Source organism: Pezoporus flaviventris, unplaced genomic scaffold (genome assembly GCF_033815535.1).
Source record: "Pezoporus flaviventris isolate CSIRO_AGI_PZ_B2104156 unplaced genomic scaffold, CSIRO_AGI_Pfla_v1 ptg000007l, whole genome shotgun sequence".
Classification (NCBI taxonomy): Eukaryota; Metazoa; Chordata; class Aves; order Psittaciformes; family Psittacidae; genus Pezoporus; species Pezoporus flaviventris.
In genome coordinates, this window is record NW_026892555.1 from 78,516,930 (window position 1) to 78,531,357 (window position 14,428).

Here is a 14,428-nt window from a genome sequence, read left to right on the forward strand (position 1 = left end):
TTCCGCAAGACAGTAAAGGGAAGTTTGTGTATTTTAATATCAGGCTTGTGAGCTAGCTATATCTGATAGTTATTAATTCTTCAGCACTACAGAAAAGTAAGCTGTAGACCTGAGGTGAATAAAAGACTTCTGATTCATGAAAGACTTGAGCTGACCTTGACAGTGCCATTAATTATGAGTAAAGCTCAAGGAGATTGCATAGCACTGCTGAGATTTTAGAAGGAGAATATAAGGATATATGCACTTTATGGGACATTAAACATTGTCTTACAAAATGTGATTTAGATCATTAGAAAAAGTCACATGGAATAGTTTTACAAGTGATCTTCCATGGAATAATGCCTTGCACATATCTGTACATCTGTGACCTGTAAAACTGCATTAATGCATGGGTATGTACATAAAGTTTGGAAAAATGTGCTGTTTTATATTTTTACTCTGTCTCTGATAATACTTTCTCAAGACCAAAATTAATATGGTTTCCATCCTCAAAAGGCTTTCTAAAATGTCTGATGTGGTCTGACAGTGAAATACAGTGGTATGCTGAATTGTAGCAGATGGTCAGTTGAAAAATAACTATATCTATGGTACTTATGCCTATGGTACCTACATGGTAACAACCTAATTGCAAAGAAAAGTGGTATGTAGTTCTTTACATATACTTCTTTAGTGATACTTACAACAGGAAAAATGTTTTAGTACTAAAAATACCACAATACTCTTAAAAAACCCTCTCCATTTTATGTTCTAATAATAGTCTTAAAAGACTATGAAATTTTTCTTCACATACAGGAATAGCTGCTTTCATCTTTTTATTATTTTGGAAAAAATGTAATAGTCGCATGAACATTTTAAATATTCACTGATGTATGCTAAGATCTTTTCCTTTAACTGGGCTTTACATCTTCAGAGTAAGGAATAGAATTTTAAATCTAAATTTTCAGTGAGATTTCGGAGGAAGATATATGGCGTCTTGACATAATGTTTTCTCCTTTAAAAAAAACAAAGATAACCCCCAAACAAACACAATGTACACCCCCCACCCCCACCTTCATTTTAGTTGTTAGATACACTCCAGGAAGCGATCTCCATTTTTGTCCTAAAAGAAGTCAGCATGTTGCTATTGCTTCTTGTCTTAAAGTTCTTCTCCAATTTACCATTCAGTTTTGTAACACCATCACAGCAGACTCTTTACCACTTAAACAATAAAAGTTTCAATAGGCACTTTAGTGGAATTACGAAAAAGCTACCACTCTTCCACCATGATGCCAGAAAGCTATCTTCTTTCTAAGTCAGGTCAGTAAACTGTACCTTGTACGCCTGAGCTTGTCTCAGTGTAATTCCAGAGTAACAAAATAACAACAACAAAAAACTGTGTATATTGCAGGTTTTTTTCATTCCTTTGCAGATCAAACCAAAACTGACAGTATGATACGTGTAGGAACTTGCTGAAAACAGTTCTTTTATAATCAAACAAATCCTGTCCTATATAAAGCTTAGGTTTATCTTTCTAAATTGTGGTTGCTTTACTTTTTATTTCACTGTTGTAGTTGTACTTAAGTGACTTTGTCAGGGTTATAACTTTGTTCTTCTCCAAACATGTCTGCCAAGATCTTAAAGCGAGGTCCCCAGTCACTCAGATAGTCATAATCCTGATCTGCCTCGGTAGTAAGGGAGTTTATAGAACTGAGAGACTCTGCAACAGATCCATTTCCTTCATAAGCATAGGTTGCCAAGGAGTCATAAGGGGGTGCAGTTGGATCTACATCGTTTTCCTGTAGCCTTTGATTAATGAAATCCCTTATGTCTGTGTTATCTTCAACTAGTGGTCTATGACGTGAAAAACGCAAGGTGTCTGGTTTTATGTCCCTGCGTACTTTGTTATCTTCAATCACTTTGGGATTCCTCAGGGCACCTATGTCAAAAGCCTGGGTGTCCTCTTCTCCACCTCCTTCATCATCATAATGGATAACATTATCTCTGATGTCTTCTTTAGAGGTCATAAGGGTGTCCTTTTTCTTCTGCCTTCGTAGCGCTACATACAGTACCACGATGACTGTAACGAGAAAACGGAAGTTAAGACATGCACAGAAATAATTTGGTGCTCTGATGACATATCATTATCCTTCCTTTGAAAACTGCAAGCAATCAAAGGGTCATTTTTCCTTAGATGATATGGTCCTACTATTCTTTTAAAAATAGATGTGCTCTAGCCAATGAAAAGTCATTTGCTGTTTGATGTGTGAGTTCTAACTTTCCTTACTGCTTGCTGTGCTGCCAAAGAAAGCAACAAATAATTTTCCTACTGGCCTGCTTTGCAGGCCAGTAGGATTGGACAGGCCTTCAGCTTTTTAGTTCAGAGACAGAGATGGGTTTTCCTTTTAAAATATCTACTACAGTAAAATAGAAAAAAATTCCCAAATTTCCACATTGCAGAGAAAAAAGCCCCACAGTATTAAAGAGGAAAAAAAAAAAGAATCTTTGAAATGGAGAAAAAACAATCCCACTTCAGCTTTTCATACACTTCTGTGTCTTCAGGGGTCTGCTTTGAAAAATCACACAGATATGGTTCTGGAGTGAAAAGGGGTCCAGGAGAGTTGGTTGATTTTCAAGCACCACCTTCTCCAAGCTCAACAGTGGTCCAACCCCATTAGCAGGAAATCAAGCAAAGACAGCAGAAAGCCTGCATAGATGAATAAGAAGCTCATGACTAAACTCAGAGGTAAAAAAATAAAAAAAGGTATATAAGAGGTGAAAACAAAGACAGGTGAGCCAGGAGGCATATACAGTGACTATCTGAACATACAGGGATGCACTCAGGAAAGTCAAAGCACATCTGGTGACGAATTTCACAGGGGAAAGGAAGGGCAAGAAAAAAGGCCTGTAGAAGTATGACAGCAACAAAAGAAGAAGTAAAGAAAACGTGGTTTCACTGCTGAATGTGGGAGGGGACCTGTTGACAAAGGACACAGAAAAGGCCAACCTACTCAGTGGCTTTTTTGCCTCTCTCTTTATTTGTAAGGTTGTCCTTCAGGAATCCCAGGTCCTGAGACCATAGGGAAAGTCTGGAAAGACTTATCCTTGGTGAAAGAGGATCAGGTTTGGGGAACTGGACACACAAGCACATGGAATCTGATGGGATGCACACAGGTGATGAGGCAGGTGGCTGATGTCACTGCGAGGCCGCTTGCAATAATAATTGAAAGGTGATGGGGACTGGGAGAAGTTTCTGAGAACTGGAGCAAGTGCCACTCCTGTCTTCAAGAAGGACAAGAATGGGCTAGGGAACTACAGAACAGTCAGCCTCACCTTGATTCTGAAGAAAATGATGTAGCAAATCATTCTAGAAACCACTTTCAAACATATTAAGAGCAAGAAGGAGATTATGAGTCATCGGCATGGATTTACAAACATGAAATTCTGCTTAACTCACCAGATAGATAGCCTTCTACAATGAGATGACTGGCAGATGAAGGCAGAAAAGTGCATTAATTTTATCCTAATTTCAGCAAAGCTACTACATGATCTTCAGAGGTGCTTTCCAACTGTGATTTTGTGATTCTATGTAACATAGAATTTTACATACTGGTTTTATTACAAATGGTAAATGAATGGCAATCAGCTTATGGGTTTCTTTCAATTTTTTGTTTTAGAGATATATTTTGTTGAATGCAAGATATGCTTGTAGTAAACTGGCCTTTTTGTTATTTTTAATTCCCTAGCTGCCTTTGGTAGAAATAACAGTGTTCTAAGTGCTGTTGGTAAAGTGACATAATAATGGATACAGGAGTTACAATGATTATAAATCCATTGTCAGACTTCTGTGGTCTAAAATAACTCCTGATTCTGGTAATACGTTGTCTGTCTTTTTCTGCAGAAATGAGCTCAACAAGAATGATTTCAGCTGCAATTTTAATGAATTTATGTCAGGCCAGGTTCACAGTAAGAAATTAAAATCCAAAAGCAGTTTTAAATTGATCAATGGAATAGTAATAAGAACATCTGGATGTAAGATAAGAACCATTCTCTTAGCTTATGTACAGCACTGGAGATCTCATTATTAATACATAAGTTTTTCTGGGTAATATTGCCAGGCTGATTGGAATGAAGGAGTTATTAAAGGACCAAACCCTCTTTTCTAAATATAAACTCAGTAATTCAGTCTGGCATTCTGTGCAAATCAGGAATTAAAATATTTTCATTAGTTTTGTATATGCCAAGAGAATCAATCAGCAGCAGAGCTGGTAGGGAGTCCTTTGACTCAATTGTTTTTGATTGAATATGCTGGGTTTATACAATAAAATTGTATTTATTTCAACAAACCATTAGGGAAGTATAAACACAATTCTCTAGAAGGTCTCCACGGTCACCTAGCAAATGTGGGGGAAATTCAGACTTGCGAGTATTCCTGCTTCCCCAGATACTCTGCCATTTTATGTGATCTCTGCACCAAGAGAACCTAGCTCTCTGCTGCGTAGTTCATACTGTCCAGATCACTGGACACAAAGGTGGCAACTTGAAAGGCTTTCCATCAGCTATGTCTCTAGGGCTTCTAAGCACTTGGCTCTGTAACAGAGAGGTTAGACAACCTGGGAGTCCTGACTTATGACAGACTCTGACTTACCTTTTCTTGTGAAAATACATTAAAGCCTTATTCATAATGGAATTTCTTTGATGCTGAGGCTTACTCCTGACTGGTTTTACCCAGGAAACCCTTAAATGTAAAAAGAAGGTAGTCCCAAGGAATTATAGTAAAGAGGACAGCATTATTCTCACTTCTGAAAAACTGACCTAAGGTTGTTTTGTTTAAAATTTTTCAAAATTAGTGTATTTGTTATTAATTTCTATTCCATGGGAAGTATGAACAATTTGCCATTGTTCTGATTTGAAACATTTTTCTCACAACGTAAAATTTTTACACAGAACATAAATTCTGACTTTTACCCACTACTACTCAGAAGCTATTAATGTAACCCTGAGTCTCTGCTTATTTCCTTATGTGGTAAATTACTGTATCCTCCAAATGCAAATAGGTATTCATTTGTTATGATGTTCTAAGTCTGCAGCTGGTTTTGCCTAAGCATTAGACCTACACAAGCAGTATGAGATCTAGGAAACTCACTAGTATCAAGAAGCAGCATAGGCTAGCATCTGTAAGAATCAGCCTGCTTTCTGCAACCCACATTGTGCCTGTGTAAGGTACAAAGTTGGTTTTATTTTGTTATCAGCTCATTAAGGCTATATTACAAGTAGGGTGCATGTGAATATTGACTGCTTTGGGCATGCTGTGAATAAAGCAATATTTAAATATAACGTAGATCAAATGATTTACATCACAAATGACAATGCCACCTTATGAAATCCATGTCTGCCTGAAACTAAAGAGTTCCTGTAAAGTTTTACATGGATTTAGCCAGTCACATTCTACTTTGCAATTATTTTCTCCTCTCTCATTTCTTTGTTCTTCTTTTACTCAAGTTGGGATGAAGAATTAAATAAAAGCCCTTACTAAGTCCCTACTGCTGTTACTGTTAGTAGGGCTTGCCTATCTTAGTAATAATCTGAAAATAGTAACCTTTCAAGAAAGGTATTCCAACAGAACTAACTTTCAGAGGAAAAATATAGTTTGGTTTCCACTGAAAACTGGTCCTTTTCATGCAGTGAGAAAAACGTAGGTGCTAGCAAATTCACGGTCATGGTTGGTGCTTTGGGATGCTTTTCTGGAAATGTAAAAGCATAAAAGTTCTCAGCAAGTGCCACACGTTTTCAATGGCTTTTGTTAAACAATAGATGAAACTAATAACAACAGAAACCAATTCAAAGGTGAATAAGCAGAGTAATACCTTCATACTGTTTCATGAGAACTAACCTAAAAGTATGACAATACACAACAAGATTGCAATCAGTGCTCCTGTGCTGAGGCCTACTGGTAAGAAGATTGCTTCCACATTGCAGGACTGGATGGTACCATCAGAATCGCATCTGCAAACATGGATAGTCAACGTGTTTGTGCTGCTCTGGACAGGGTAACTGCTATCTTCTATTACTATTGGAAGAAAGTACTGCTCTTGCTGCCTTCTGCTGTAACCATTTCTCCTGGTTTCAATCCCAGCTGTGTTGTCTGTAAAACATGACATAGTCATTACAGTATTTTTATTGTGTACTTCAATTCATCATTGTGTTTTGTATCACCTTGAGTAGTAGGCAGGTCTTCCATTTTTGTAACTCAGGGAATGACATACTTTATGTAATTGCCTTGTTTTATCATTACAGAAAGTATTGTATTCTGACTGGTAGAGCTAGGTTTTGCAGAGCATTAAATAATATCGATTTATTGCAAATTTGTTAGCTTGACAGCTGAAATTGCAAAGGTGACATAAACCATAATTAAAAAAAAAAAAGCATTACAGGTATTAGATTAAGAGGGATATTCAGTTTTATTTTTCTTCCTATCTCCTTATACTGCAAGTCTGTGGTCCAAAGGGCTTTGAGTGCTCATAGATTTAGAATCATGGCTCAATTAATTAATTTTCCTTTAAAACTCAAATAATATATCTTGATAAATGCAAACCTCCTTCAACTTTCCTGCCCCACTAAAAAAAAGTATAGAAACAAAGTGAGTAATTTATAATCAGTACATTTTACATCAATTAGTCATGTATGTGTTCAGAACTTCTAGAAGTTTTGTTCTGTCATTTCTTCCCAGTAAATATTCAGTTATTGTTGCATTTCTTGAATCAGGAAGGAAATGATGTGCAGGTTAAAAGAACTTCATTGAGAGTAAAACCAAAATGAAATTAGCAGGGAATTAATTAGCTGACAAATCTAAATGAAGGTAGCCTGCAGCAGTCACCATTTTGCCTTCTCACCCATGTTATTTGCTATATGTTTAGAAGACATCACTTCTTGTCAATGTTATATCTTTCATCTCTTCCTGGAATTCTGTTTCCTAGGTAGAAGGATTAAGGGCTCTCAATTCCAGCTCTTGTGTCCAGCTCTGATTAGGGGCAGTAAGAAGGAACTCTAAGTATCCCAAATCCGACAGATTATTATCAAACATCAATGAGAGAGCACTTAACTGACAAAATGCTTATTTCAGAAGTCTGCTTTTTATCAAATGCAAATATAGACATATCAAATTTAGAGATACTTAGTTTTGAAAAAGAAAAATGTCTCAAAATTGTTTGAATCAAATCAACTTTCATCTTCTGTTTTTTCTTTCTCTCTATGATTAATCATCTGCACTGTATAAAAAGTTTGGAAGTAATCCAGCTTAATCTTGTTTCTACTATTATGTCTATTTCTATTAATAGAACTTTTTTTTTTTCAAATTGCAATGTTGAAGATCACCTTAATACACATTACAATGCAACCAAGTGACTTTCCATTCTCCTTTGAGAGAATCAGATTGATCTTTAAAGTCTTTGACTTTGAAATACTTTATTGCTCTTCAATTGTTTCAGTTGTTTAAGGTCCTTTTGAAAACATGGACACAGGCATGTGTTTGAACTCTGCACAGAGCAGCCTGGAGCTGCAGCCTGAAGCTGAGACAGCATCTGGTTCTTCAACCTGTTGGCAATAAATTCATTTTCAGGATGTGCATGACAGTTTGGAGAGGAGGAAAGTTCTCTCTCTTACATGGGCAACTGAGTATGCTCAGCAGGGAAGCAGCCCTCTAGAGAGTACAGTGAGGCCAGCAATGCAAAAAGAGGAAGGTGAGTAGTTCAGCTGGAATCGCTCCATCTCTGCCAGGGCCTCACTGCTATTCACAGCTGATGGACTGGCCTCAGTGCTGCTGAAGGCATAGTCTAGAAACATAAAATTTCCCTGTGTTTGCGTTTACAGAGATTCCAAATAGTAACCTACAGTTTCTGTCTTGTTTCTGTCATCATTAAGTTCTACTCTGAAGAAATAAAGAACTTGGAAAAGTTTATTCTACTGGGTTAACTACAAACATATTACACCTGCTGTAATATCACACTACCCATGATTCTTAGCTGTATAGAATAGCACTGGTTATTAGGCTCCTGGACATGTTTAAAAATGCCACCTTTACTTGTAAAAGCATTAATTGTGAACACTGAACAAGACTGTTTCCTAAAAAAAAAAATAAAATTCCTTTCACAAAGTACCTGCTTGCTACTAACATAATTGCTAACTCAAAAAATAATTATATGTATTTTTTTAAAAAGGTTTCTATAGTGAAAACAGGGTTCTGTTATAACAGCTCTAATTTTGTAAATAGCTGACCTTCCACCTTTTTGGCAAACAAAAGGCCAATGATACTGAAAATACTGTACAGAGTTTCTGTTTGGATAGGTTTTTCTAATAGCTCTGTAAATCATCAAAAATGAAAAAGTCTTTTATGGTTGGAAAATCCGTCTTACTTGTGTTTCAATAGTGTACTTCTTATTGGCAAGTGTTAAGAAATGCTTTTAAGTATTTAACTTTTTAATTTTTAACATTTTAATTTTAAACATTTTAACATGTACCATGTATATAGGTACATACACATACAATTTTATTATTTTGTGTTTTCTCATTTATCAAATTCAAAAACCAAGGAAGATTAAGATTGTCAGAACAAAAATTGGTGGAAAAATCATAGTTGTTTGTTGAGTATATAAAATACAAATTATTAAGAGTGTTGTGGGATGTTATACTGCTGTGGGATGTTATACTGTTGTGGGATGTTATACTGCAGCAGCATTGTTCATATTCAGAACTAATTCTTCTGCAGGACTATGCATTCTCCAGAAAGACCACAGCTGGGTACTTTGAAAACAGTTAGCAAAGTAATAGTATTTAAACAAGGCAGAAATATTGCCTTGTTTAAAGGTATACCTGCATTGGCATATGAGTTCTTCCTGAGATACTGACTGATAAAAGGAAGAAAATAAAACAGGTAGCAATGTTTTTGCAGGCCTCTAGGGATATCTCAGCCTTTGGTGTTCTGACAATTCCTGTCCCCTAAAAATGAGAAAATGTTCAAGACCTGAATTTATATTAACATATGTCCTAGATAGTTTAACAACTAGAAATGTCATAAAAAAGTTAGTCTGTAGACATGACTGTAATATAAAGTAATCGTATCTGTCATTATAACCACAGCCTGCTGCTTTGAGAGATATGGGTAAGCAACTTACTTCTGTAGTCATGGACTGTGAAATTTGGCTTGTTGGAGGCCTCAGGTGACAGTCTGAAGGAAAACCTTTGCCCAGTTGGTGACAGATCTTTGTCTGCTGCAGTGATAATCTGTATCACCTGAAATCAGATTAAGATTAATTTTAATCCTGAAGTCAATTCACTCTTCTAAAAGTAGTAGTTTTATAGAAGTGCAAAGTCAACACCAAATGAAACAATGCAAATGAAATTCCAATGGATTACTCTCATTTTCCTAATATATTGGACAGTGGAGGCAAGAAGTCTGATAAAGTTTCCAGAGAAATCATGGTGTTTCAGAAAGTCTCACTTTGACATATCTGAAGGAAATAAAAATGATTTAAACTATATTCATAGCAGAAGTATTTAATATTTACTCTTTGTATCAGAAGACTAGAGACTGTTTTCAGGTGAATGATTATTTAAAAACAGTTCACTTTATCTGCTACTACTACTACTATCACTATTACGACTGGTACATGTTGTAGTGTTTCACAAAGCTTGTCTCTAATTTCACAGTTTGAAATGAAGTAGAGAGGGTTGAAAGGTCTGCACCATCTAGGCCTGAAGGAGCTTTTGAGTCTCAAAGTCCTATCTACTAGATTTCAGGTAAACACAGTGCAGTTAAAATATTTCATAGTAGGATTGCCAGTGAGTTTTTAAAAAAGGAAGGCATTTTTTCATTAAATAAACATCTAAATATCTGTAATTTTTGAAAGGTCACTGCTTGTCTCAGACTTCCCTGTAAAAAGTTCCCCTTTCTACTGTTAGTACCTATATAAAAAACTAAAGGTATCTGATAAACTAGAAGTTAAATTAGGTTGTATGGAAATTAGTTGAAACATAAGAAAAAAAAAAAAAGGAATATCACAGAAGTCATGGGGAAATCTGTAACAAAGGCAATAAAAATAATTGATTAGGTATTATATACATATAAAAAGAAGTCAATGATTACATAGTAGAGGCTGAATATGTTCCTTGCTTGGCTGCCAGTAGCTCTCAAAGTTGAGCAGTTGAAGTTACAAATCTTATCTCAGAACCACTACTGGCTGTTAATATGTATGATGGCTGGCCTTGGTGCTTTGCAGCACTGTATTTAATCACACAAATTTTGTGCAGGAGCACATGCCAACAGCTTCTGGGGACAGCTCTATTAATACTGGCATCACTGATGTTAATCACTCAGTTAATATTCTGAGTCTGAAAGAGGTTTTGCATGCTATGTATGTATTCGAAACCACTTATAAAAAACAAGCTTTCACAAGGACTGTCTGGGGTTGTGGGTTCTTTCCCTCAGAATAGGACACAGAAATGCGTGTAGTTTATCCTGCTCCACTTATTCACTGCAATTTTACCCTTAAGTGTCCTTAAGGAAGGCATTCTTTCTCTTGACACAGATATTAAATGCACAGTAAAAGGTGGCTCAGATCCATATTATCTGGGTTAATAAAAATAAATGGACCATAATAGACCACAATAGACCACAAACAGGATTCTTTCCAAAAGGTGTTTCCAACACAGACATTTTGTTTGTAACAAGAATTCAACCCCCCGAATTTCTGGTATTATAAAAAATAATGACAGAAAAAGCAAAATAGCAAGCATCCCAAATTTCAAATACCTGTCCCATCTTGGCATTTTCACATACGGATGTCTCATACGGAACTGAAATTTCTGGAGGAAACTCATTGACATCCAGGATATTTATTATAACGTTGACTTTGCTGGTTAATTGCGGGTTACCTATAAATGATTTTTAGGAAAAACGCAGTAAGGAAGGCTATTTATGTTTTTTGTCGTCCCTAGTGTTCATGAGCTGCCATAAACTGTTTTTTATCCCAGTACTGTGCCTTCTAACAGCCCTTGACTTCCATTTATTTCTGATTTTTACTAAGGAGAAATCAGAAGCAAACATCATTTTGTACCAGACTTTGACACATTACACTTCATGGGGTAAGGAATCAGTCAACATGATTATGTTTATTAGAGCATAAATCATAGAATTTGAATTATACTGTAAGTAAAGATGCAAAGTTTTCTTAGACCACTTTTCATGGAGTCTGGGGAAGACATTTCCAATGATTAAAACTGAATTGTGTTTTCCACAATGGAATGCAGAAAATCAGTACTTATTACTTAGCTGCTGTTTACATCTACAAGATATTAAGGAAGTAAGTGGAGCAAACCCATTTAGAAGATGGAGAAAAGTAAGATACAAAGATATAAAGAAAAATCTTGATGAAAGCCAGACAAAGTAAGTGGTGAATTTAGCAGTGAAATATGTAAAGCTAGCATTCAACTTGTGGCTAAACAATTAGGCTGTGTTATAACTGTTTTTTCTTTAACTGCTTAAGTATTTGCAATTAGCAAATACTTTTGTGCAAAAGAAATGCTAAAAACCAGTATACATTATTCTTCATTGTCCTAACAATGCAGATAATCTTCACCACTGACTAGATGCATTTCATAAACAAGTTTATCTGCAAATGCAATGTATGAAGAAATTAGATATAAATTCAGTAAAAAGCAAACAAAATTCTCTTTTACTTTATGCTGAGACCTCTTGCAAGGTAGCAGATACATAAAAAAGCCAATTTAGCTAGTGAGTAAAAAGGATAATTATTTTACCTTTTTGCATTTAAGAAGAGTGGCAGCCACTATACAGTCAGCTATTCAAGAAATCTATGCTGTGAATGAGAGTGGTGTAGGAGCAGCAGCATAAGTGTCATGGTTAAGTGCAAATAACAGTTTTCTTAAATCTTCAGACATAAATCATAGAATTATAGAATGGTTTGGATTGTAACATACCCTAAAAATCATCTAGTTCCAAACCCCCTACCATAGGCAGGGACATCTTCCACTAGACCAGGTTCCTTAAAGCCTCATCCAACCTGGCCTTGAACATTTCCAGAAATGGGGCATCCACAGCTTCTCTGGGCAACCTGTTACAGTGTCTCACCACTCTCACAGTAAAGAATTTGTTCCTAATATCTAATCTAAATCTACCTTGTTCAAATTCAAGGCCATTCCCCCTTGTCCTATCCCTATATGTCCCTATGAAAAGCCTTTCTCCAGCATTCTTGTAGGCCCCCTTTAGGTACTGGAAGGCTGCTGTAAGGTCTCCTTGGAGCCTTCTCCAATAACCCTGACTCTCTCAGTTTGTCTTCACAGGAGACATGCTCCAGCTCTCTGAGCATCTTCATGGCCCTCAATGAATGATTCTTGAAATTTTTTGCATTAGCTGCTTACTTCATAGTTTGTATAAACCTTTGCATTTCTGTTGTTTGTAAATAACATAGCGAGGGGCAAAGTGTCTTCATGGTGACACTGTAGAAATTTTACATTATCTGTTGTTCTCTGGAACTGCTAAATGCAGGGTTTTCAAGAGGCTTCCCTTAAAGCCAAAAGGTTTCTGCCAATGATTTCCTAGTTAAGTAGGACCATCTACAAGTGGAAGTGTGTTTTAGCTTACAAGTAGTGGATAAACTGACCATCCTACAAACTCAGCTTGGAATCTAAAAAAAAGAAAAAAAAAAAAAAAAGCCACAAAATCCCACTACCCAAATCACATAGTATTTGTAGTTCTTTCCTATGAACATATCTAACTATAGTGAACATATCTAATAGTATCTCTTTGAATCCTCATTAATTTTCAACGGATCATCATCCCTATGTGCAGAATGTCTCTGAAGAAAGGCCTTGTGAAGTATGAATGAAGACAGAGTTTGGTCTAGCAGATGAGAATTAGGCAGTGATTCTTTAGAAGCCCAAAGAGCCAGAAGAGATCTGGATCACTTGCTCACAACTGAATTAATTACTTTTTATAATGAGAAACAAAAAAGTACCAAGAAGTTATTTTAGTCAGCAGAGAGCAGAACCTCAACTCTGAATATACAGGGATCAGAAAATCCTGGAGTAGGTCAAGTTCACTCAGTTATTTGCAGAAACAGTCTAACTTAAAAATTCCTTCCTAGCAGTGCTTGCTGCAAAGAACACAGCAACTCACATGCAGCAACTCAGGTTTTCATTTAGTTTTTCTGTGTTTATTTTAAGGTGCAACAGTGAACAACAGGAGTTAGGACACATTCCTCAAAAACATTACAGATTAATGCCTTGCCACAAAAGTATGTTAATTTATTTCCTTTTAGAAATATGTTAACAGTAAAAGAATGAACATATTCAAAATTTGTGCATGATGGACATAACAGATATTAGCTGATGATGATTTCTATTACACGTCATTTTTTTAGGAAGTATCTTACGTAAATTAGTTTTTCAGCTTTTTAGAACAGTGGGACTGTATTGAACAAAGGAATTTGACATTTTGCCTTTCCTCAAAATCATGAAGGGATGGCATGCTTTGGAAATACATATGAATGTGAGTATAATTTTTGCATTTATTTCTCAGTGAGGGTCTGCGATTTATTTTCTATGATTCTTTGAAAGATATATTAGAAGGCCAAAATCTCATTTGTAAGTATTTTAGCAAGGTAGAATTTTACATTTTATAAATGATTAGCAAAAATAAAATACGAAAGTAAACAGAATTACTAAAGCATAAGATGGACTTACTTCTGGATTTTAGTTTATGTTGTTAATTTTCTTTATGGTTTGCTTGATACCAGTTGAGCTACTCATGTATATAAAGGGAGACTACAAGGATATCGTGTACAGCTTCGAATTCATATATCATTACAAAGATCTGTAATACTTGATGTGAACAAAGATGAAGAATTGCACTTCAAATACTACTTTGAAGACTTGACCTCCATTTTTTTCTGGTTTTGTTTTGTTTGCTGTTTGTCTCAAAATTGTACCTTTTTGAGCCCTGTGAGCATAGTAGTAAACACATGCTGGTATCAGTAATAAGTCACTGAAAACATCTGCTCATGCCTTTTGAACAGGGATTACACAGATGAGAAGTTGTTAAATCATTAGCCTAGGAATTAAGAAACTGATTTCAGGTTTCTACCTGTAAGATACAAACAAATTAGTTATCTGCTTCTTTCCTCAACTTCCCTGTCTGTAAAGACGTCGACAACCTTGCTTTCTTCCTTTGCTCAAGTACCATCATCTGTTAATATCTTCATGGTTCAAGGATATTACAGTAGTAGAAAATATGTAAAATGCTTTGACTAGTAAACTTTTGAAAATCCAAGATATCTAAGAAAATAGATACTGACCATCAAGGAGAACTGGTGATTACTTAATCCCAGTTATGGTATGCAGAGGAACCCCAATTTGATATTTAAGATGAGGTTTCTTT

General features: G+C 35.8%; 1 protein-coding gene across 5 annotated transcripts in view; it reads right to left on the reverse strand.

Annotated features, from left to right (window-relative positions):
- Positions 1 to 825: 825 nt before the first annotated feature.
- The window catches only part of CDH12 (cadherin 12), a 540,002-nt gene continuing 526,399 nt past the window's right edge, over positions 826 to 14,428 (reverse strand). For 3 of the 5 annotated variants that reach the window (XM_061449262.1, XM_061449263.1, XM_061449265.1), the window contains exons 10-13: positions 10,784 to 10,905; positions 9,147 to 9,264; positions 5,870 to 6,121; positions 828 to 2,056 (exon numbers count right to left, since the gene is read on the reverse strand). In XM_061449262.1, the coding sequence (XP_061305246.1) occupies positions 1,557 to 2,056; positions 5,870 to 6,121; positions 9,147 to 9,264; positions 10,784 to 10,905 (992 nt within the window). In that variant the 3' untranslated portion in view covers positions 828 to 1,556. Of the gene's footprint in view, positions 2,057 to 5,869; positions 6,122 to 9,146; positions 9,265 to 10,783; positions 10,906 to 12,411; positions 12,492 to 14,428 lie in introns of those variants that run through there. The other 2 variants (XM_061449267.1, XM_061449266.1) reach the window with 2 other exon arrangements.